General features: G+C 37.5%; 4 protein-coding genes across 5 annotated transcripts; 3 read left to right on the forward strand and 1 right to left on the reverse strand.

Moving 5' to 3' along the window:
• Positions 1-1,683: 1,683 nt before the first annotated feature.
• LOC114520679 (heterogeneous nuclear ribonucleoprotein L-like) lies at positions 1,684-16,384 on the forward strand. The gene is made up of 21 exons (XM_028541000.1): positions 1,684-2,086; positions 7,679-7,813; positions 8,298-8,338; positions 8,707-8,745; positions 9,079-9,146; positions 9,288-9,408; positions 9,824-9,909; positions 10,359-10,455; positions 10,550-10,625; positions 11,104-11,142; positions 11,396-11,473; positions 11,610-11,639; positions 11,717-11,902; positions 12,080-12,183; positions 12,691-12,812; positions 12,890-12,997; positions 13,210-13,229; positions 13,371-13,465; positions 13,568-13,622; positions 13,728-13,826; positions 14,231-16,384. The coding sequence occupies exons 1-21, from the start codon at positions 1,744-1,746 to the stop codon at positions 14,452-14,454; spliced, it is 2,166 nt and encodes a 721-aa protein (XP_028396801.1). The 5' UTR covers positions 1,684-1,743; the 3' UTR covers positions 14,455-16,384.
• A 320-nt stretch (positions 16,385-16,704) lies between these two features.
• On the forward strand, positions 16,705-18,093 carry LOC114520600. 2 transcript variants are annotated; one of them, XM_028540907.1, is made up of 4 exons: positions 16,705-16,930; positions 16,995-17,146; positions 17,351-17,463; positions 17,550-18,093. In XM_028540907.1, exons 1-4 carry the CDS (start codon positions 16,917-16,919, stop codon positions 17,766-17,768), a joined length of 498 nt encoding a protein of 165 aa, XP_028396708.1. In that variant the 5' UTR covers positions 16,705-16,916; the 3' UTR covers positions 17,769-18,093. The 2 variants fall into 2 exon arrangements, with proteins under 2 accessions (XP_028396708.1, XP_028396707.1); XM_028540906.1 differs by lacking the exon at positions 16,705-16,930 and having other exon boundaries at positions 16,940-17,146.
• A 146-nt stretch (positions 18,094-18,239) lies between these two features.
• Positions 18,240-20,674, forward strand: LOC114520480 (INO80 complex subunit B-like). Its single transcript, XM_028540758.1, has 8 exons — positions 18,240-18,350; positions 18,627-18,846; positions 18,978-19,130; positions 19,452-19,554; positions 19,627-19,684; positions 19,794-19,894; positions 20,247-20,425; positions 20,504-20,674. The coding sequence occupies exons 1-8, from the start codon at positions 18,308-18,310 to the stop codon at positions 20,649-20,651; spliced, it is 1,005 nt and encodes a 334-aa protein (XP_028396559.1). The 5' UTR covers positions 18,240-18,307; the 3' UTR covers positions 20,652-20,674.
• Positions 20,675-20,864: 190 nt separating this feature from the next.
• LOC114520481 (DNA polymerase delta subunit 4-like) lies at positions 20,865-21,827 on the reverse strand. The gene is made up of 4 exons (XM_028540759.1): positions 21,659-21,827; positions 21,305-21,385; positions 21,075-21,186; positions 20,865-20,956 (listed from the first exon to the last, which is right to left on the reverse strand). The coding sequence occupies exons 1-4, from the start codon at positions 21,777-21,779 to the stop codon at positions 20,929-20,931; spliced, it is 342 nt and encodes a 113-aa protein (XP_028396560.1). The 5' UTR covers positions 21,780-21,827; the 3' UTR covers positions 20,865-20,928.
• Between the last annotated feature and the right edge of the window lie 1,767 nt (positions 21,828-23,594).

A 23,594-nucleotide genomic window follows, 5' to 3' on the forward strand; every position in this document is an offset into this window, starting at 1 on the left:
ACTAATGGCAGAGCCTGCGTGTGGAACAGCTACAAGAATTCCGTATTTAGTGCAACCGAGTCCGGATTGACGTATCCAGAAGTCTCAAGTTTCCGTGATATTAATCATTTGGCAAGACCTACGTTTAATCTATCAATGGTTAAGCACTCTCTTGGGCACCCAAGGGATTAAGGCTGAGATATCTTATCATCAACTGGCTTACCAAATACTTAGAGCAACCGTTACAGGCGATGCTCCTGGCAGCGGTTTTTCAATTATTCATCTCGAAAATTTCATTAAAATATTTCACACACTTAAAACATATAGCTGGCGTTGACCTCAGGTGGTGTAGCGCCTTTTTGAATTCCCTATCATTAGAACTCGACTATCATTAGAAACTGTTCAGTTTTTATACAAAGAGAAATTCAAAGCCGTTGTTTGAAAGGTTTTTTTGAACAACATCATTAGATAATCACCGTTATTCTTCCAACGCGGCAGTTTATAACAACAGCTGTTAATCCGAAGCAAGGAGAGTTTAGCTCTCGGTATTTGCAACGGCTAAAGTGCTGCTGGGGATTTGGAGTATTAGAGGTTACTGTAATTAAATTCCTCACTATTCCCAGTTTGTAAATACGGAGGAGAATTTCCGATGCGTATACTCGTCAGTCAAACCAGATGTTCTGTCGCTGGGGAACCATATTCCATCCTAATGAAATTTTAATCTGCCTTTCCTAAAAGCACTCCATGCGTTCGTATGTAAATACTGTTCTAAAAACAACAAAACATCTTCTTAATTCCCCGGAGAGAATTTCGATAAACGATACAGCGTTTGTTAGTCTCTAATACCGGAGGTCTACTTAACCCACTCTTGGTTAGAGAATCCCTAGTGCCACCCATAGTCCCGTACCTCAAACTATATCTAAAGTTCCAAATAAACAGCAGTCATTAGGTCTGATAACGGCTCTTGAGGATTTTTTCTGCGTTTAAGTTTGCAGTTTTTTTGAACAATCGTAGCATTACGCCCAAAATGTGTTACTGAATGACAATTGGCATTGCTTTAAGCTGATTTCGTTTTCAACCAGATCTTTTTATTTCTGTTCACCATATATGACGCGACATCATGCCTTTTAAGGTAGTGAATTTTTTATGTTTTTCTTTATACGCTATCAAAACTATACTCATATGACCTTTCCAAATAACAGTTTGCTGCCGCAAAAACGGTGAATCTCGACGTGTGCGAACAAACTAAACAACGTGGAATCAAAAGTTGCAAAAACCGAGTTTGTCGGATTGGGAAAATGCTCGAACTCTGATGAGTTGCAATCGCCGAAAATTGAGTGATTTATCGGAAACCAAATAACGACGCGAAACGTATAAATTGCAGTGAAATATCACTGGAATATTCTTGATTGAATTTGATTGGATGAGGAAACCAATTAGAACAAAATCATTAGATTGAAGCCAGGGGTGTAATTACGCACACTAGACAGGAGATATGCAAAATTAATAAGCGGTTTTTGATTACTGGCAACGCGAAAAGTGGGCTGGAGATTTGATGTTGAATCGCGAGCCGCGATTGGTCAGAAATTATTCGAACGCGCTGTGATTGGTTGACGCATGTAACGGAAATACGTAAAAATTCCCCAGATTTTCCCTGAGCCCGTGAGGCGTACAGCTGACCTCGTGTTAGTCAGTCGAGTCAGCGAATTGTCCGCAGAAGATGTTATAACCTTTGGAACGGAGCGAAGGAGTCTCGATACCGCTATGCTACCCGCTGTAGAATCCCCGCATAAGAAACCCAAGATGGAAGGACGGCAAAAAACAGACTTCTCCGAGTCCAAGTTTGTCAAATTCTACAAGGCTGGCGTTAATCAAACGGGAAACATTGCAGACATTGAAGCAGGCATCGGTAGCTTGTCGCAAAGCCCCCCGACAGAGGCGCAAATCAAAACATCCACAGACACTCCAAACGAGAACTCTTGTTATGGCTCGAATTTAAGCCCAAACGAGACACGCTTAAATTTTTCAAGTAATATCGATGGCAGCGCTAGATTCTCGGCGAACTTAGACTGCGAAAATAAAGAAAATTTAACGACAGAACTCACAGGTATGCTCAAATTTGTATACATGGTCTTTGTTATTCTCGCAACGCGTAAAGGGCATATTATAAATATTTAACGCATGGTTTTGTGTATTTTGCTAAGCGATTGATCAAAGTTACATTCGTAAATGAATACATAAGGTGTTGCAAACTTGCCTTGGGTATAAATGTTTAACATATTTAGCGATGTTATTTCTGACCCTTCGTATGTACTTTGTGTTGCGATTCGAGATTCACGTATTGCCGTAGATTTCTGCTTCAAAATACACGAGGAAATAAGTGTATGTTTATTATGTAAATGAGGCATAGTCGGACATATTAATTAATCACTAATTTTGATTTCTTTTTCCCCGATTATGCATGAGGTTTAAAGGAAAGTGTCTTTATATGACCTTTAATCGTTTGCTGTCTCGTGAAGACCAAAATATGATACCAAAAACGGAAATTAGCGAAGGCAGACTGAAGCAATTGTTTTACTTGTTCCAGACGAGTGAAATATTTTGAAAACGCAGGTTATTTAATATCTCAATTAGACAGAGTTTAATTCGATATTCAATCCAGTATATTTCATAAACTAGGAAATACAGCCTGAATGTGAATGCGAAAAGCGTTTAAAAAGGATGAGAAATAAGACACAGCTATTCCTGATCTGTTTCGTTTCTGTTTGAATTCTTTGTTTTGAAATCGCTACCCACTGTGCCCTTTTACAACAACTTAATGATTAGTTACCCCCCATTGCTAACCAAAATGCTCTCGAATGTATAACAGGGTCGTCTTATTCGCTGCTACGCGAAGCTTACATCGCCGTTTCTTTCACAAACAGATTATCTAGAGAGTAAAATTGATTATGCTTTGGTTTTCTCTGCTTTGTTGCAATTTTCGTGCTTAATTATCGATGGCAGATGGGCGCAGATAACGGACTGTCCAGACCAGAACAAAAAATACGATTTCCATAAGACCCCCAACTAAAATGTTTATCATAATTTAAAATTGCCTGGCTCGCGATCAGGCTTCAAGCCGATTATTTTTTTATACTGAGGTAAAGCTGTAACTTTTTTGCGCAATGCTACATCGTTTCCTATTCATTTCGTGTGTAATAAAATCATCTAAACGCTTATTCTGTCCGTCATGCAGCCATACTTCGTTTCTTCAATGACGTTTATCTGCAAGTGCCTCGGCATTGTGTCGAAATACATTGCAAATTATGATATTGTTCGTGAATGTTTATGTCTGAATTGAATAATGTCGGTTCAGACTACGACTCTTGTTTTTCAAAATTAGTATTGTTTGTAGCGTATACTTTAAGCTTTCAGCTAAACCGACCCAGGAAACCTCGAAGCGTTTTACAAGCTTCTAACTTGCAACATTTTGTGAGTATTTTTCTCCGAAATCATGATATTCCTTGAAGGAATAGGCTGGATTTTTCTTATACGTCGAAGCCTTAAAAGTAATTGCATCGGGAATAATTGAAATTTTGCAGATTATATAATAAGATTTACCTGACAGCATTTGTGAAAAATATTTCATATTAAAGCTTCAGTTTTAATCTATTAATTGCTTCTCTTATTCAAATTTCTCAAGAATGTCAAGACCATGGGAAAGTTCTTAAAAATCATATAGAATAGGCAGAACATCGCATTCGCCTAAGCTCATCCATTCCCAAGCGAGAAAATTCTGTCTCTCCTAATCTCGTTTTGTTTTGCTCGAGTCTGGCATTTTTAATTGGAAGTGTTCAGTCGCACAAAGTTGCCCGGAGCAGCTGTTTTTCTTTCCAAGTGTAAACACTAGAGAAGAGAGGGATATATTTGTCGACGTATATTTCTGCTTAGAGACATGTATTTTGCAACATTCACTTGTGTATATTGCACTAGTGCGCGTCGGATATCAACGTATGATTTCACATCGATTTTTAGCGGGCAAACGCAAGATCGCGGCCGATTAATAACCTCCAAATTTTGTGGTGTCTACAGAGCGATTTTATTTGGCTGTCTAGCGCTTTCCAGACTAAGAGAATTGCACAAATTAAGCGATACTGTAAATTATTGATTCAGATATATAAGCAATTTATCTCTCGGGAAAAATCTTGTACAATCTATAATGCCGCATGATATATCTGTGGAAATCGTTTGTGAAAGGATTATATACTATATATAATTTTCCTGCATTTTTCAGACCTGAATGAGAAACGATTTGTACCCCCTCCATGCATACAACTTGCACTCAGCGGCTTTAATATTTTCCAAACAAGATATACTTGTTTCATCTCACCTCTCTTGCGCAACTTGCTCGTTTGTATAAAACACAAATGGTTTATACTCAGATTTGTTTAATAAATGCAAAAAGCGTGTTTAGGATTTAGCGCGGCTAACGAAAGCACGTTTAGATGCAGTAATTTCCCTTGTAACAACAGTCGTTTTTCGTGACGTGATGTTGTTTTTTTTTAATATTTTGTAATCTTTTGACCATGGGGTAGCCGGCGTTTACCCTGGGAGATGATATAGTTTATGAAACTTTCATCATCAAAGTTGATTTGCAACACGTCGCTTTTTAGTTTCATTTGCAACACGTTTTCAGTCTTTTCTAACGGTAGTTGATCAGATACTAGTGGTCATCATGAACTCTTCCTATCTCGACGATATCTGCTCTTATTCTCGTCTCACGAGGGCTTCACGTCAAACGGCTTTCATTCTCGCGGAGTTAAAAGTCCAATTGAGCAGAGATAAGAAATCCAAATCCTGAAATTTTGTTGTTCTTTCTTTCAATCATTCCCTAATCGTTGCTAAAGGTAATCCGCACTGCATCAATTTCCTTGTTTTAAATGCCAAAATGCAAAGTGCGATGTTGAGTGATTCGGTCCAGTATGTTTGAGAGCCTTGAGTGTTGTGCAGTCGACGAACACTTAAGAAAATCTGCTGCAATTTTCACAGAATCAACGAAAGCAAATGTTCATCTTTGAGCATACTTTGTTTATATAAGGAGTATATATAAGCATAGTGTATGTGGACAAACAACAGGCATTAACCGCCTAACTGTATTAACGAGTGCAGAAGTCCCATCAAGCTACTCCTTGTGAATGCATGAATCGATCTTCAGTGCTGTTAACGTTAGAAGGGTTCGTTTAAGTCACGAAAACCTTTTCTTGGGCTAACGAAACGCTTTCATTAACTCTAAAGCAAGTTCGCGCTTATTCTAATAGCCGGTAACCTCCCTTTCCTCTCAGCTTTTCGCCCTGAAGCTAACGTTTGGTGTTAAAATCCAACGTGGCATGCACTCTCCGTGTATTCATGCATGCATGCATGCATATATCTGTGTAAACAACCCCTTAGATAGAGATTGCCGTTTCTCACGAAATGTTTCTCACAATGCTTTCATGATCAGCGCAATCCACGTTGAATGAGATCTCGCTGAGTTAAAACCGTAGACAGTTTTGTGAAACCTTTGCGCGACTCCTGTTTGCTTCATTGCACCTGCGTGTGTGTCCTTATAATAATATAAAGACGGTAGCTATAAAGTGGGTCATCGTTACCAAAAACACTTGAAAGCTATCTTCTTTGACACACTTGGAGATTAAATATGAATTGGATCATAAAAGTGTATTTGCTTTTATTCTTGCAGCCGAGAAAATGGCTTCAAAATTGAAGTTTTAAATACTCTGTTTTCATACGATAATAACCGCTGTGGTCAATTACCATCTTTGTTTGGAATAAGTATTATTTTTATTGATATTATACTCTAAGTATAAAATGTTTTATAACGATTGAATCTAAAATAGAAATTTTAGAAAATTCGTTTATGTTATGTTACTCTATATTAAAAAACCTTAGGCAGTTGCATGCAAGACTTCCCGAGAATTCACATTAGGTTTTTAAAAGTCACGTTACAGTCTGAGAATTTAAAATTCTCCCTGATAAATTACTTCCTGAAAAGTCAAATTACATTCTCAGAAATTCCGTAACAATTCGAAACGTTTCAGTACATTCTAAGAAGTCCATCGAATGTTTCTAAATTCTAATTATTTGGACAAAAAAATATCCGATTATGCTTCTGAAATATGAAACTAAGCGAGCCTGTTTTACTAGTTGTTTTGATATAGACACCACAAATCCTTAACGCTATAGCAAATCTATATTTAATATGTATCATTTGACAGAGGCAATTACCGTCATACCAAAATATTCCGAATATGGTATTACATCTGTACTTATAAGGGACTGATTGTTCTCTGAAGTACCTCACCTCTGCGTTTTCAACGAGATTTGGTTAACCGAAAACATGGCAACTGACAGCGTATTAACAAAGCCAAAACCCCGAGATAACGGTTTTCTTGAAATTAATGCAAATTTTTTTTCTAACGTTGTTTCGGTAAACAGACCTAGTACGTCAAATATACGTCTTAACTAGGTTAGAAGGTCAAAGAGGACAATTCCTTAAACCGACTCGTCTGTCGTCGCGCTAAATTTAGCTAGCATGACTCTAAAGAACAACGCATTTGCGTCGTTCGGCTGCGTTTTCCTGGCATGTTTAACGAGAGCTTGTCAAGTTGTGCACGAATGTTTTACGACCTAAATGTATTCGTTGAAAAAAGGTAAGAAGTGTAGTCGTTTTGAAAGAGATTCAGACGTTCATGTTAGAAAGAAAGGTATTCATCTCAGATGTGCTTATATCCAGTCGTCAATTACCGTATTGGTCATTAGTAGCTATATGAGTAAATCTTTAACTAATTTGGGAGCAAAAATTAGACGCAACTACGGAAAGTTGTGGCAAGGTACGATGTGCGCTCCCCCCGGAGGTTTTGATGAATCATTAATAATTTTACTCATCGTTGCCTTAAACACAGGGGTGTAGTTTGCGAGCTGATAAATTGGCTTGTCCTAATATTCCCTTGTTTGTCTCTTGTCACCCAATTTGTTTATTAATTCTATGCTCACATCATTAAAAATACCGTAGCTAGGTTTGGGAGTTACAAGAAAGTGTGAGTTTGTCATGAATTTTATGCTTTCTTCATCAGAATCGTCGTATCTTGGTATGAAAATAAAGAATTATCAGCATTGATTACGATTTATTTATGTTTACCACAACATCAAAACAATCGTAACTAAGCATGAGACTTATCCAAAAATATGAATTAAAAATACCGTAGCTAGGTTTGGGAGTTACAAGAAAATGTGAGTTTGTCATGAATTTTATGCTTTCTTTATCAGAATCGTCGTATCTTGGTATGAAAATAAAGAATTATCAGAGAATGTGCATTGATTACGATTTATTTATGTTTACCACAACATCAAAACAATCGTAACTAAGCATGAGACTTGATTATTTTTTTAATTCTATGCTTAAAATTATGTCTAAAGTTAAAATAAAAACAGTGGCAGCGAAGCAGTTATCTGAAAATTAAAATCGATTACCTTGGCTAAATTTTATGCTTACTAGGTGATTTGTTTGAAAATAACCTGTTAGCTTAATTTGTATGTTTTTATTCTGACATCAGATAAGTTGTAACTAGGTTTTGGCGCTATCTGACTGTGTGATAAGATTTTTCCTTTGGACAAAAAAAAATTTGCCAGCCAGCCACCTTAAATATGTCATGTCAATTTTTAGAATCGAATCCTATCCCCAATCCTCTCCACGACACTCCTCCGTCAAGGGTTATTCACTGCCGCGCGGTGGCTGACGGTACGAAAGAAACGGATCTCATCGGTGTTTTACAACCGTTTGTCAACGTTAATAACGTAAGTTCACTGGGCTGAAACTAGACGCAATCAAATGTCGTATAACAACTGTCTAAAATAGACACTTCTCGAAGTTTTTTTTGGGGCGCGGGAAAGAAGGGGGACTCCCCAATTTGATTGAGATATGCTGGTGGGGTACAACCACAAGCTACCCACAATCTTTCAAAACATTAAACACTCGTTGTTAATTCACACATGACAATCAGAAGTCGCAGGATTGTTTTCAAAATTGTCCCTCTTTCTCCCACAAATCAACTATGTCATATGTCATGCGAACATTTAGCATAGATGTAGAAATGATTTGGTGGGGGGGGGAGGGGACGAGGAGGAATTCGACACGGAAGCGTAGATGATTTGCGTGAAATGTGACAAATCAATTAAAGTGTTGGCGATGGTTTTGGCCAGGATTCCAGCTAATTCCCTTCCTAATTCCAATGAACCGATGTTTCAAGATAACGTTGCTGGGGTTTTTTTCTGCAGATACGTAGCTCTTCTTCCGAAAATACGCCAAGCTTTGGTGGAATTCGAGGTACTTAGAGCAGTTGATATCGCTTTATCAATATATCTTCACAATAAAAGCCTTAGTTTCGTTTACTTGTTGCATGTTGGGATGTAGTGTTGCCAAGTTGCAGAATTGTAGGGACGATAACAATTCGGGGGAACAAATTGTGACAAGCTTGTAAATTCAATCTGAGGGGAATCTTTAAGCAAAACGTTATCAAGTTGTCCGGCAGCCTGCATGGGGACGCAAGAACGAGCCAGAATGTTGTTGAACAGCCTTTTAGACTGTCGTAGATTTTTCCCCGACCTTTGCATGTGTTGTCTTTTTGATATCTCAAATGTCCTGTAAATTTATCATGGTTTAAGCCTTTCTAAGTTAACAAATCTTTATTCTAGGATATTGACTCTGCTGTTGCGCTTGTCCGCTTCGCCCAGGTACAAACAAGCACGATATACTTTCAACCTTAACAATACAACTATGACTTCACTCAAAGATCTTCTGATAAACTATTCACCTTCACGACAAACGTTTTGCGTGTGGCACCATGCGTTCCAAGGCGGTAAATTCTGATCAACTTTAGAAATGTTGACTCTGAGACATCTCTACTTATTATCTTTTGTTTTGAATGCGTTTAGCGAATGAGATAAGCCACATGTGACCATGGCCCAACGCATAATAGAACCATTCCATTTTCAAGTTTAGTTCCTTTACGAACGTTCTTAAGAAGTATAATTTTAACTTGTTTTCGATATTTTGGCCTCTTCCAGGGAAATCCTATTGTATTATTGGGAAGACAGATGTACGTGAATTTCTCAAAAAGTCAAGAAATAAAAAGGTATTGTCTATATAGCTACGGTTTATCGCGATTTCTGAATCGAGTCGTACCCGGAGATAGCTTGCTCTAAACCGTCCCATATTTAGACATGGATTAACCCCTGTCCTGCTCTATCGTTGATTCAATGTTAAATGTTTTCAGAGACAAGATTCCCAGCGGTCACTATCCCGTTCCAATGTCGCCTCAAAGTCCTGGTGAACAAGATATATGTGGAAATATTTTATTATTAACGATTATGAACGCGCTATATTCCATAGATGTTGTGAGTAGTATGCTCCACTTTGATTACCTGTTACGTTGGTTAGTTGTCTTCCTGCGTTTGTTTGTCTTTAATTTAACAGTCTTTGTTGTTAAATCTTAGTTTGATTTGTGTGTTAAAACTTATTGTTCTTGTTTTCTCCCTGTCTATTGACGTCACAGACTGTTTTCCATTAGTATCTAGTTGAAGAACCCTATATTTTAGTATTTTAATCAATTTAACTCAAGATCTAATCGCTAATTGACTTTATTGTTGTTGATATTTTTTTGGTATTTTTGTTTCCCCGTTCATTGCTTCTCTTGCTACAGTTTCTTGTTTTGCTTTCCGTTATATCAATACATCGTCACGTATTTTTTAAGTATTTTGACAGAAAAAGGACAAGGCAAATTGACATTTGATAAATGATATATAATTTTAGAATGTCATATCTCATGTCTGCTCGCCATATGGCAACGTCTTAAAGATTGTTATCTTTCATAAAAATGGTTTGCAGTGCCTTGTCGAATATCCTTTTAAACATGAACTGGTAAAGATAGACCGAATAGATCCCCCTTGCGAACTTTCGTAAAGATAAGATAAATTTCATTGAAGACTATTCATCTGGTTGAACAAAAGCTTCACATGTACCTTGAAATATAATCGTTGCTTCCCAACTAGTCCTAAGTGTGTAAGATAACAGATGAATTATAGTTTTAAAAAACCAGTGAGGATTTCTCCTTCTGGAATGATCGCTGGTAGAAGTCGCTATATTTATCAGAATATCTCGTTTGACAGATCTCTGTATAATCCGACATTGGATTGAATATCATGAAAATATCAGACATGACCACTCCAAGACTAATTATATCGCTAGGGAAAGATTTCGTTGCTGCATTCATCACACTTTGTCATATGATCCTTTTACGTTTAATATAATCTGTTCCTAACTGTATTTCTTCCTTAACAAAGTTCACATTTGACAGTATTGAATCCGCAGAACAGGCCAAATTACATTTGAATGGGCAAGATATCTATCCTGGGTGTTGCACACTAAAAGTCGAATATTCACGGGTACTCTAACCTCTAACATTACGTGCATGTTGCAGTTTGCCTAACAACTATTGAATGATGCATGTTTTGACAGTTCAGATTTCTATTCATTCAGGCGAAGAAATTAAATGTGTATAAAAATGACGAAGAGACCTGGGATTTTACTCAAGATAATAACGAATGCATAACTGGTAAGTGTCTTCAATTCGAGCCTAATTTTAGAGTGGAATGACGTTCCTGAGAGAATTGCAGTTTTATCCATATCTCCGTGTATGGTAATCGAAGCGGCATCTAGATTCTAGGTAGCATTTCTTGGATTTTCGGTTGCCTTTTTTGGATTTCGGATTCTACGTCTTGATTCTACGTCTCTCGGATTGCATGTTCCGGACTGGATATCTCGAATTCTCTTCTTGGATCCTGCATTCCCGATTGTTGGATTCCAGACTGAATGTCTTTGATTCAGGATTTCCTTATTGGATTCTCAATTCAATACATTGGATTCCATTTTTTTTTTCAGGGATTTTGGGTTGCATTTCTTGAAATCCAGATTCCTTTCTTAGATTCCGGACCTCCCATCTTGATTACGGATTTAAAGAACCGAATGCCAGTCGCTTAGAAATTCCTAATCACATTGCACCCTAACATTGATCTGTTCCCGTTTATTTTCAGGTGACTGTGGATCCAGTAATGTTCTTGCGCCTCTCAACAGTATGTAGTCTTATGTTTCAACAATTTACAAGTCTTAAGAGGCAAATTGTAGAATATGCTTGTTTTTTTGAACATGTTTTATTAAATCATTCCTTCCTATTCACTCATGACCCTTTTTAATCACTCACGACCCAACATATGGGGTTTAATGAAAACAATATTATCCCTCGCATGATTGAAGGTATATCTGAAGATGTATCTACAGCCATTTGTCACCTGGGCTTATAGGGATGTCACATGTTTTTTTTCCCAGCGATGTCAATGCCTGGCGGTCAATTACCTATCTCAAATGATGCTTTGGCAAAGATTTCTGCATTTCCAACAGTTCATAGTGAGAAACTACGTTAATAACATTATTGCTTGCATCAATTGTGGCCATTTTGATAAGAAAAACAAAGTAAAACTGACGAGTTGCCTGTCTATTTGACTGATTCAGTTTTGTGAGAGTTTATTGCTTTCTTCTTCAGGTATTTTGTCCAAACTAAGTGTCCTGCAAGGTGAGAAAATGAGGTCAAAGCAATGTAAAACACATGTAGTAACCCATGTGATACCAATGACCCGGATTTCATTTTAGGTAGTAGTGGTGTATCTGGTGATTCCACTTCGTGCGATCCAATGTCTACTTCGCTTACTCCTGGTATGGATAACTCTGATTTGGCTGGTTTGTTCCCAAGTGTTCCTAACAGTCCTGGAGGTCTTTCACCGTTATCCTTAGCTCCCCAGAGTGTGATTGGCTCTGGCCAAACAATCCTTAATCCAGGTTGGTGGTCATTTGTGACACTTCTGTTTCTGACCGACTTGTCTTCAACTCTTTTTATTACGACCCCCCCCCCGCGTCATCCAAACCTTGTTTCCTTCGTCTTTCCTGGAATGCCTTAGACCCCCCCCCCCTTCGTCTCTCAACTTACATAATACTTTACTTACCTTTTTCCCACAGACGGGGGATTGGGATGTGTACTCATGGTCTATGGTCTGCATCCAGAGCGAATGAATTGTGATCGTCTGTTTAACTTGTTTTGTCTTTATGGTAACGTAATTAAGGTAAGTATAGAGCAAAAAAGTTCATTAATACTTGATAGCTCTGTTCTAAACTGTTCTTGTAAGGATCATCTCTTATTGATCCAGTGTTACTACAAGAGGAAACCTAAACTAAACTAACTTTATTTATACTGGATAGCTCTATCAGTTCTAAGTTGTTCTTCCTAGAGGTCCAGTAAGGATCACCTCTTATTGATCCAGTGTTACTACGGGAGGAAACCTAAACTAAACTAACTTTATTTATACTGGATAGCTCTATCAGTTCTAAACTGTTCTTCCTAGAGGTCCAGTAAGGATCATCTCTTATTGATCCAGTGTTACTACAAGAGGAAACCTAAACTAAACTAACTTTATTTATACTGGATAGCTCTATCAGTTCTAAGTTGTTCTTCCTAGAGGTCCAGTAAGGATCATCTCTTATTGATCCAGTGTTACTACAGGAGAAAACCTAAACTAAACTAACCCATGTTATTTCTTTAGTTCAAATTATGAATCTGTCATTCTTTTCAGATAAAATTTCTAACAAACAAGCCAGGTGTGGCCATGATTCAGATGTCGGACAAGATGGCATCCGAAATGATAATAAAAAATTTAAATGGTCTGGAACTGTTTGATTGCAAGCTCGTGATTGCGTGAGTAGACCTCTGTTTGCTAAACTTCTCTCGAAACTTTTCGTATTTACCGATAACTATTTCCATCGATCCTGTAGATTTTCCAAACACCCCTACATTGCGGGTTCGTCCACCGTGAACACCCTAAACGATGGAACGCCCGCGACTGTGACGTACACGGAAAACAGGAATAACAGGTTTAAATAGTAAGTGAGTGATTTACTTCAAGCGTTGACCTATATCACAGTCCAGTCACAGTTATCATATCCCAGCTAAGATTGTCACCTGTTTGTGAAATATTAGTTTTATTTTAGCGTTTGCTAAACTGATGTTGAATATCTTTCCAGTTGCCAATAACAATGTCAGTCAATATCTGTGATCTTTCCGGCAACATAACTCATTTTTCTTTGTATTTTAGCATTCCGGAGGGCAGAGCCTAAAAAACGTATCCTTTGTTGAGTATTTTCTGTTCTTGCCAAAGTGCAAGCAGCCTGTGTCTTTAACTCTCTCTGGGGCTTAGTTGAATAATGATTCGTACAAGTTTTTTCCTCCTTGGCGGAGGAATTGAATTGTATTTAGTTTCCTTGACGCTGTATCTAGGATATCAACCTCCAACGCGCATGCTTCATTTTTTCAATGCACCACGCAACTGCACCCTAGATCGACTCAAAGACGTAAGTGATACAACTTCATAGTAATAGCAAAACCAACCTTTCCAGCTGACCAGAGTGAAATATTTTGCCAAATACAATCATCACTCGTTCATTGTTGTTCAGGTGTTTCTGACGTCAGGAGCCGAATCTCCGATTCGTGGAACTTTCTTCTCCAAAGGTAAGCTCAGAACAAGCTCATGCGCATTCTCTTCGACTGAAGCTCTGATTCCGGGCAGTTTTGAAACGCAGCGTCCTTGTTTTATAACCACCATGTTATTTTCAGGAAGCGCGAAATCTTCAAGTGGTTTACTTGAAATGCCAAGAGTGCAGTCGGCAGCCGAAGCAGTCGTTCTTGTGAATCATGTGACGATTAATCCTGAAGGTAAAAATGGGTTAAGTTAGTTTAGTTTAGGTTCCTTCTGTAGTGACACTGGATCAGTAAGAGATGATCCTTACTGGACCTCTAGGAAGAACAGTTTAGAACTGATAGAGCTATCCAGTATAAATAAAGTTAGTTTAGGTTTCCTCCTGTAGTAACACTGGATCAATAAGAGATGATACCTACTGGACCTCTGGAAAACAGTTTAGAACTGGGGAAGAGCTATCCAGTATAAATAAAGTTAGTTTAGTTTAGGTTTCCTCCTGTTGTAACACTGGATCAATAAGAGATTATCTTTACTGGATCTTTTAGGAAGACCGGTTTCGAACTGACAGAGCTTTCCTGTATGGAAAAAAGTAGTTCAGCTAATTTAGTTCTAGCTAACTAATCGTTTGATTACATCTCAGGTGGCGGTTCTTACACACTAAAACTGGCATTTTCACCAAGTTCAACCATCACACCCTCAGCTCCAACAGTTGCGCCCGCAGTCGCCGCGGCAGCAGGCATAAGCTTCGGGGGTCGTTCCCCCCGGAGAGAAACATTTCCCATTCATGAGAACCTAGTGTCTGCGAGACTTGGGCCAATCGGAAGTAGGCCTCCCGGGGATTCATCCCTATTGTTGGTGTCGTAACAGACGTTCTCAGACTCGTTCTCAGACTCCTGTAGCATGGTCGAGGTGCGTATTACTACTGAGCTCTATATGTAGCTGGTTTTACATCATCTTCTCAACTGAAGACACAGGGTTGTACTTTATCGAGTTTCTCGATAATAGACGACTTGAAAATAGTCCACATATTAGATTATATTAGTCAGAACGTACATACAGCGCACCATAATAGATTTTATCTGTCGTTGGGTTTTAAAAGTAAGCCTTGCTGAAGAAGTTGATGATTTTAACCCATAGTACTTTTCACATTCCCGACGAAATTTGTGTCAAAATAAATGAAAGGCACAGAGCGAATTTAGCACCAAAATTAGAAATGTTAAAAAATATAATTATAAAAAATTGTATAAGATTATATTTAGAGACGAAACTCCCTGCATGCTTTTGATGTAATAGCGGTAGTTATAGGATTTTCAAGAAAGTCGCAGGAATGAAAAAACAGCTGGAATTTGTACGTAAAAATGTGATATTCGCCAATTGTCAGATATTTATATTTTCGTTTACTTCAAAGAAATGTAACTGAGAGCGTTATGACGAAATTAGATACAAGATTTTGTAAACTGCATGAAACAATCTATTACATCAGCATGCGGGAGGTCTGAGATCTGGGGAAGTTCAGCGGTCTTTGGAGTTCATATTTTCCACTAGGGCGGTGGGGTTGATATTTTCACAAGTATTTTACTATGGTACAGTAGACAGGCCTGGATTATTGGGTACAACATACGAATGTGGCGGATACTCTTGAGGGTAGAAGTGGTCCGAGGTGGATTTCCTTCTCGAGATGTCTTCGGTGTCCCCACAGATCCATTCGTGTCTCGTTCGTGAGATTGCGAGACACTAACTCTAAAATTGCCGCCAAGATGAAAGTAACGATAACGGGATAACCACGGCATATTCTCAGTCTGGTTACTTCATCTTACCCCATTCATACATCACGGGGTTGTAAAACAGATATATGTCCCAGCATGCAATGCACTCCTACGCTTACAACCTTTCACCAACCCCGGGTACACATATCGCAGGGTATTTATGTCCCTCGTTAAAATATATATTAGTCGATATAATCTAGGTATATAAAATCATTGCTTCACATTATATAAATATAAATATATATATAGAACAATATTATAAAAAGATATGTACTTATTCTGTTGATACACAATGCACTGTCAATGTAATATAGCTTGCCGGGTGAAAGATATGAGATAAAGTCTAAAGAAACTGAATATTGGTCAGCCTAAAATGCTGTTAAAATGCCAACAAAATGCCGTAATTTTCGACAAAAAATTGATTTTACTGCATGTTGATTAATTAAAATGTCCTCACGTGAATGAACCAGGAGATGACATTCGTGAACGTATATTATGACATAATCTATTTACTATGCAATGAAATCAATTTTTGCCACGAATTTGCCATTTGTTGCTTCAGTGCGTAAAATGGTGCGAAATTTATCATTTATACATCATTCTTGATAAACAAAATGTTAATATTGAGTAATTTCAAACTGTGAGCTGTACTTTCTTGTGATAACCAAAAAGATTTTATCGCGAGTAAACTGACATTGGTTACTGATGGAAATGAAACCATGCAATCGTTTATGTCTTTCACCTATCGTTCTGGGGAAGGTCGTACGAAAGCTAGACAGCGCTATCCACCGGATAATGCTTCTCAATCGCTCTAAAGTTGCCCGTTGTTCGGTAAAACATTGATTAAACCTTAGTGTCACTATTTGGTGGATAACGCAATCCATCTTTCGTACAACCGACCTCTGTTTACACACGCTATTAATGTCTAAAATATTTTATTCCTTATAAATACACTTTTAACTGTAGGCAATTCAGAGTCACGAACATCAATTGACGACAAATTTTATGTAAATTGTTGAATTTTATTTGGTGGATGTTGTATTTGTTTTAATAAAGCATTAATTTGTTTTATTCTCTTGTGTGTAATTGTTATGATTTAAACCGTTCTTCCTAGAGGTCCAGTAAGGATAATCTCTTATTGATCCAGTGTTACTACAAGAGGAAACCTAAACTAAACTAACTTTATTTATACTGGATAGCTCTATCAGTTCTAAACTGTTCTTCCTAGAGGTCCAGTAAGGATAATCTCTTATTGATCCAGTGTTACTACAGGAGGAAACCTAAACTAAACTAACTTTATTTATACTGGATAGCTCTATCAGTTCAGTTCTAAACTGTTCTTCCTAAAGGTGCAGTAAGTAACATTTCTTATTGATCCAGTGTTACTACAGGAGGAAACCAAAACTAAACGTCTCGATTCATTTCTCCGTTCATCGATCAACATGCATCCGCAGGCTCGGGAAACAGGATGCGTAATTCCGCCGTCCGTCACTGCTGATCCCAATAATCCGAGCCTCGGAGCCTGGTGAGAAGTCTGGGCACGAGATATATTGTGAACAAATGGACAAAACCAGGTACTTTATAGATGCATTTCCCATTAAATTTTAGTGAGATAATACATATCTTTGTACATTCTAGTGCATTTACAGTAAGCAGCGAAAAATACAATTCAAAAACCTTGCGTATATTTCGTCAAGTCGCCCGTGGGGTGAGTGGAGAGTCGTTGGAACCTGGGGAGAACGATGTGGTGCTGTTTGGTAGAGTCTCTGGTGGCCCTGGACAGAAAACAGGTAGAATTTTGCACAATTAACGATATAGCAGGCCTTAGATCAAAACCTTATACTTAATACTATAAAGTGCAGTTTTATGCCAGTGGGGTGGATACCCAGTAAGAGGAGGGATGTGGGGTTCCCCTCCAGTGTATTAATTTTTTTGAGGATGCCCTGATTTTCACATGCTACCCCCTCGCATGAATAATGAATGCTCCTTTTTAGATGTTGTGAGTGTTGCATGTGCACGTCCTCAGAAGATTTTTGTCAGCGACAATCCACAAGATGTAGATTTGTACCACTGGATTAATTTTCTCTTTGTCTTGAAAGATTACCAGGTACTTTATCAAGAAGCAGCATAGCACCATCTACTAATAGCCTTGCATCAAATGCCTAACTAACTCTTCTGATAACCTCCCTACAGGGTATAGGATATGGAAGACAGATATTGCATAAAATGGAGCAGCTCCTATGGTATCAATCACCTGCAACCATCAGGATCGAAAGTGCAATGAAGGCTGTCGTATTCTTCAGAAAGATGGGTTATGTTGAAGTTGGTGAGCCGATAGATTGCGTTCACTCAAGCAGCGCTTTGTTCAGAACATTACAAATTATGGAAAAACCATTTAAACGAGCTAGTTGATTGGAATTTGTGTAAAAAAAGGATGACAGAAGTGGATAGAATTGCTGGTGTAAGATTTGATGAAATTTCCAATATGCCCACAAGATGATAAAGCCTTTGGAAGGCTGTCTTGAAACAGCCTATTCTAAAAGCATTCGGTGAAGAATCAGAATAACGTTAGATGACATTTACACTGTTTAACAGTGAATAAGAAATGTAGACATTTTTAAAAATAGCAGAGGAACAGATTGGACAATAATAATAAAAATTTGAACACTTTATGTACCATAAGCAAAACTAAAAGGTTTTGTCTTCGCTTCAAAGTTTGCGGTCAAATAAAGTAGATAATCAGTGCATCTCTAAGGTTGAATTTTTTTTTTGGAGATTTTTTTATGTATTTTAGACTATATATTTGTTAGATTTCTTATTTCAGTTCAGTTAACTGTCTATGCTATATATAGCTCAGTGGTCAGCGCATGACGTCATCCAATATGGCCGCCAATGTGAAATCCAGGAAAAAGTAAAAATGAAGTTTTAAACGAGTTAAACAGCGTTTTACGATGGGAAGGAAGAACCAAATTACAAGCGATGACGATTTAAGAGGTATTGTGTTTCGAAATATTGGTATAATGCTATATGGATAGTGGTTTAGTCTTTTAAAATCAAGCGGTTTTCAAACCTATATTTAAGTTTTAACCTATATAATTTTTTACTGCAGTTCTGCAAATATGTTTGCATGTATACGACGTATATTTAATACTGCAAAACTTTCAACCCGCTTATATGTGTTGTGTATCTTCAAACTGGTTGTTATTTTGTGGTTTGCCATGCAAAATTACAGAGAATACAAAAATGAAGGGCATTTTTTGATGTTTGTAGTTGTTGAAACAACAGAGGGCTCGAGTTCACCTAAGAAGAAGCACAAACACAAGCATAAGAAACACAAGAGAAAACGCGATGTGACTGAGAGTGAGAGTGTTGGAGAAATTGAGTCACCAAAGAAAAAGAAACGAAAGAAAAAAGAAAGGGAAAAAGATGAAGGAAGATCATCCCTAAAATTAAAAATAAAGTTGGGTGGAAGAACTTTGACAACTAAAGAGTAAGGGTTGGGATGTCTGGCTTGATATTCAACAGCAGTCTACGTATTTCATGGCTGTTTCACTGGAGGAAATCGATGATTTTGCTTTGAGAATGTTTTCAGGATTATGACTCGGGAGTTCTTTGTTTCAGGGTTCCAACGATAAGTCCAGTGACGGAGATATCTGGCAGTAAAGCAGCCAAGCAGAGCTCGAAACCAGAACAACTCACAACAGCGTGGGTTGATGAACCATGGCAAGCGGAGGATGATTCATGCGACGTACAAGACTTGAAAAATACTGAAGAGTGAGTAGAGCTTGCATCATGAGAACTTAGAAGACTCATTTAACTAGTTTCTTTCTAAAAATACTTCAAACAATCAAAATCTGCTGGTTCTGCTATGATTGTTTTACCTACACTATAAGTATTTCCTATCTCTGTCAATCCAGGTTGTTTTGAGATCACCTTATAGTACAACAGACTACTTGTTTTGGCATCAAAGCTTGATTGATCCTAGAGTATTTTTTCTAAAAATGATAAATCTTTGTACTCTGCAATTCTTAGCTATTTGTCTATTGGTTTGGGTGTAAAAATTCTAAAACCTTTCTTCAAATGAAATTTTTCCAGTCAGGAGGAAGAAGACTGGCTTGATGCATTAGAGGCTGGGGAACTTGATGATTTTGGGAGGTTGAAACAGGAAATAGATACCAGCATGATGACAGCAAGACAGGTCAGTATCAGTGCATGTTGTTCTCTCTTGTTTTGACTGTCAGCATTAGGTCTAAGTTATCCTTTTCTTTAGCGAGCAATGTTGGGTCATGAAATACAAGGTGAAAATGAGCTGGTGGAACTACCAACAGGTATGAGTTTATTTGTAAGGAGTTGTTGTAAGGGACTTTGTTGACAAAACATTCTTTCTTGATTTGGCAGGGGAAAATATTAGTTTTCTTTTATTCATTGTATTTCTAGTGAGGAAAAAGGATGAGAACTCTGAGGAGGCAGTGAAACGGCGGAAACAACGAGCAAAGAAAAGAAAACAACAAATGGAGAAACAGATTGAAGAAAATAAAGTAAGTCATGGCTATCTTCAATTTAGAATATCAAATGTGATATATATATATATATATATATATATAATATATTTATATATATATATATATTTATCAATGAATGTTCTCCGGATTTAAAATTGTTTTTTATTTATTTATTACAATTTTAAATCCGGAGAACATTCATTGATAAACAAATATGCCTGGATTACAAATTTTTAAACATATATATATATATATATATATATATATATATATATAAATATATATATATATATATAATGTGATATATATTATGTGATATATATTATGTCTCAAATATGATATAATAGATACAGTAAGCATGTTCTCATTTTAAGAGCTTTTATTTCAGGCACAAACAATTGAAAGACTCTTGAAAAAACAAGTGAAATCCAGGAAAGAAGTTGAGAAACAAAAGCGTATTCAAAAGGCAGATGTACCGCGGGTTATGTATTTGAACAACAAAAATGGCATTTCCATATCTTTTCCTGTTGACATGGATGTGCCGTTCAAAAGGGGAGTTCCTAGAAGGTAAATCATACTTGATTTTTGTCAAAAGCATGCATCTGAAAGTCTGAAACATCAAAAGTAACCTGTCTTCTCTTTCAGTCCTACTTCAGAGCCAGTGATGTGCGCTGCACACGGATGTGGAAATGCTAAACGCTATTCTTGTTCTCAGACAAAACTACCCCTCTGCAGCCTAGGGTGTTATAAAAAGATACAACAGACAACCACGGTTGCTATGAGTGTAGCATGATCGAACAAGACGGTGTACCTGGTGTTCATACATACGTGTATTCATCTCAACTGTATTTATATGTACATAATTTCAAAATCTAAAACAGTTGCTTGTCTATCTAGATACAGTCACCCTCAGCACCAATGATGGCACTGATTTCGGTACTAAAACATCACAACCTATATTGCTTTAAAATATCAATCCAGTGCATTTTATACACATTGTGGATTTCCTGGCTTGTCATCAAGTTGCACTTGTTGTAAAACCAGAATTTAAAAAGGTTGCAGCATCTCGTTCATATGAGTTCCTCGTCATACCATAAACTGAAAATATATTTGACATGAGTAATTGTAGAGATGGCAATAGTTTCAGCATTGCTCATATGTACACCCCCCCTGGCAGGGGTGAACATTAATCATGTATAATACGGTTAATACCAACCATTGTGTGAATTTGTCATCGTTTGGATGTTCTTCGATAATTTTCTTTACTTCTTCAGGGGGATTAAGATCATACGTCTCAGCTCTGGTCCATCTCTCTAATCTCGAGATTCCTGAGTGAATATTTTTAAAATGCCTTAACAGGCTGATAAAGTGAAATAAAATGGCAATCATAGATATAATATATATATTTTAACCCTTAATGAACTCTCCTAATCCATTTCTACAAACCTATACATGGTCCGAATTCGCATCTCAGATCAAAATTGCGAAGAATTTTCAAATCCGAGACATCTTTTGCCGCGGGATATACTACAATACAATACGAAAGCTACATCAAGTCATATACAAATGATAAAAATATACAGTCAGGTTAGCCATTAACATGAAGTATTTTATACAATTTTAAGTGTAATTAACCAGACAATAGTTTAATCATAAACCTAGCAGGTCCTAGTTTCTCCATGATGAATGCGATGTCAGATTTAAGGCCAAGAAAAACGAAGATCGTTAAAAAGAAAATTGTGTTTTAATCACGTTCAAACTCGCCCAAATTTGCCTAGTTTCGCCCGAGTGCTTTCTTACCTTTAGGCTTTTGATCAGCGTTCGTTTTAACCTGATCTTTAGACTTTCTTGGAGTAGTCTTCTTTTTAACTGCCTCTGATTTCTTTACGACAGCAAACGTGTCTGTTATTTTAGCCGACATCGTTTTGTTTGATCGTAAATTTCTCTTCGAAAACTACAATTTTGAATTTTTCTGATCAAAACAAACCATGTGTATATGAAGTATAGAGAAAAGGCAAACTGGACAAAAGTACTGCGGATTCCCATAGACCTTTAAACACAGAGTAAATAATAGATACAGCGATACAGAGCCGGAACTGGCCGGAACTAGTGTCCCACTTTTTAGTGCGCATGCTAGACAATGCCTGAGATTGAATGTATTAGCAAATCTGCAATTTATCTGCAAGGGCGTAAATTTCTATATAAATGACGATATTGTAAAGTTTCGACTGTCGAAGCTCATCAAGAAATCCAAGCCATATCAGAACATTTCAGGCACTTGCCAAGCATGCGCAGTCAGGCACTCCCGCACACGCTCACTAAATTAGCCAAAAAAATTACAGGGTTCAGTAATACATTGTATTATTCTCTACCCTAACTCAGGGTAGTGAACGATGTCGCCAAATGCCCGTCTACACCTGCAATTTTGCTGCGTTCGAGCTCAAGCACAACTGTTTTTCATTATGACCTTCAAGAAAAGGATAAAGTAAATTAAATAACCATAGCATTTCACCTCAAAATCTCGTAGTCTAGTGGTGAAGACAAAGGTCTTCTAAGTAGCAAGTTGATGGTTCGAACCAAAGCTTAATTCTTTTTCCTTATAACCTTCGAGAAAAATATAAAGTAAATTAAATAACCATAGCCGTTCAGCCAAAATACTCGTAGTCTAGTGGTGGAGACCATGGTCTCCCAAGGGGTAAGTTGATGGTTCGAATCTGAGCTTAACTCTTTTTCCTTATGAGCTTCGAGAAAATTATAAAGTAAATTAAATAACCATAGCCGTTCAGCACAAGATCTCGTAGTCTAGTGGTGAAGACAATGGTCTTCCAATTGGTAAATTGATGGTTCGAATCTGTTCTTAACTCTTTTTTCTTATGACCTTCGAGAAAAATATCAAGTAAATTAAATAACCATAGTCGTTCAGCATAGGGTCTCGTAGTCTAGTGGTGAAGGCAATGGTTTTCCAAGTGGTAAGTTGATGGTTCGGATCTGGTCTTAACTCTTTTTGCTTATGACCTTGGAGAAAAGGATAAAGTAAATGAAACAACCACAGCCGTTCAGCACCAGAGCTCGTAGTCTAGTGGTGAAGACAATGGTCTTCCAAGTGGTAAGTTGATGGTTCGAATCTGGTCTTAACTCTTTTTTCTTATGACCTTCCAGAAAAGGATAAAGTAAATTAAATAACCATAGCCGTTTAGCACATGATTTCGTAGTCTAGTGGTGAACACAATGGTCTTCCAAGTGTTAAGTCGATGGTTCGAGTCTAAGCTAAACTCTTTTCATTATGATCTTCGACAAAGATATGAAATAAATTAAATAACCATAGTCGTCCGGCACAAGATCTCGTGGTCTAGTGGTGAACACTATGGTCATCCAAGTGGCAAGTTGGTGGTTCGAATCTGCTCTTAACTCTTTTTCCTTCTGACCTTCGAGAAAAGTATAAAATAACATAAATAACCATTTTCGTTCAGCACAAGATCTCGTAGTCTAGTGGTGAAGACAATGGTCTTCCAAGAGGTAAGTTGGTGTTTCGGATCTGGTCTTAAGTCTTTTCCTTATGACCTTCGAGAAAAGGATAAAGTAAATTAAATAACCATAGCCGTTCAGCGAAGGATCTCGTAGTCTAGTGGTGAAGACAATGGTCTCCAAGTGGAAAGTCGATGGTTCGAATCTGGTCTTAACTCTTTTTCTTTATGACCTTCGAGAAAAGTATAAAGTAAATTAAATAACCATAGTC

This window comes from Dendronephthya gigantea, unplaced genomic scaffold, assembly GCF_004324835.1.
Source record: "Dendronephthya gigantea isolate DGI-Jeju-01 unplaced genomic scaffold, DenGig_1.0 000016F, whole genome shotgun sequence".
NCBI lineage: Eukaryota > Metazoa > Cnidaria > Anthozoa > Malacalcyonacea > Nephtheidae > Dendronephthya > Dendronephthya gigantea.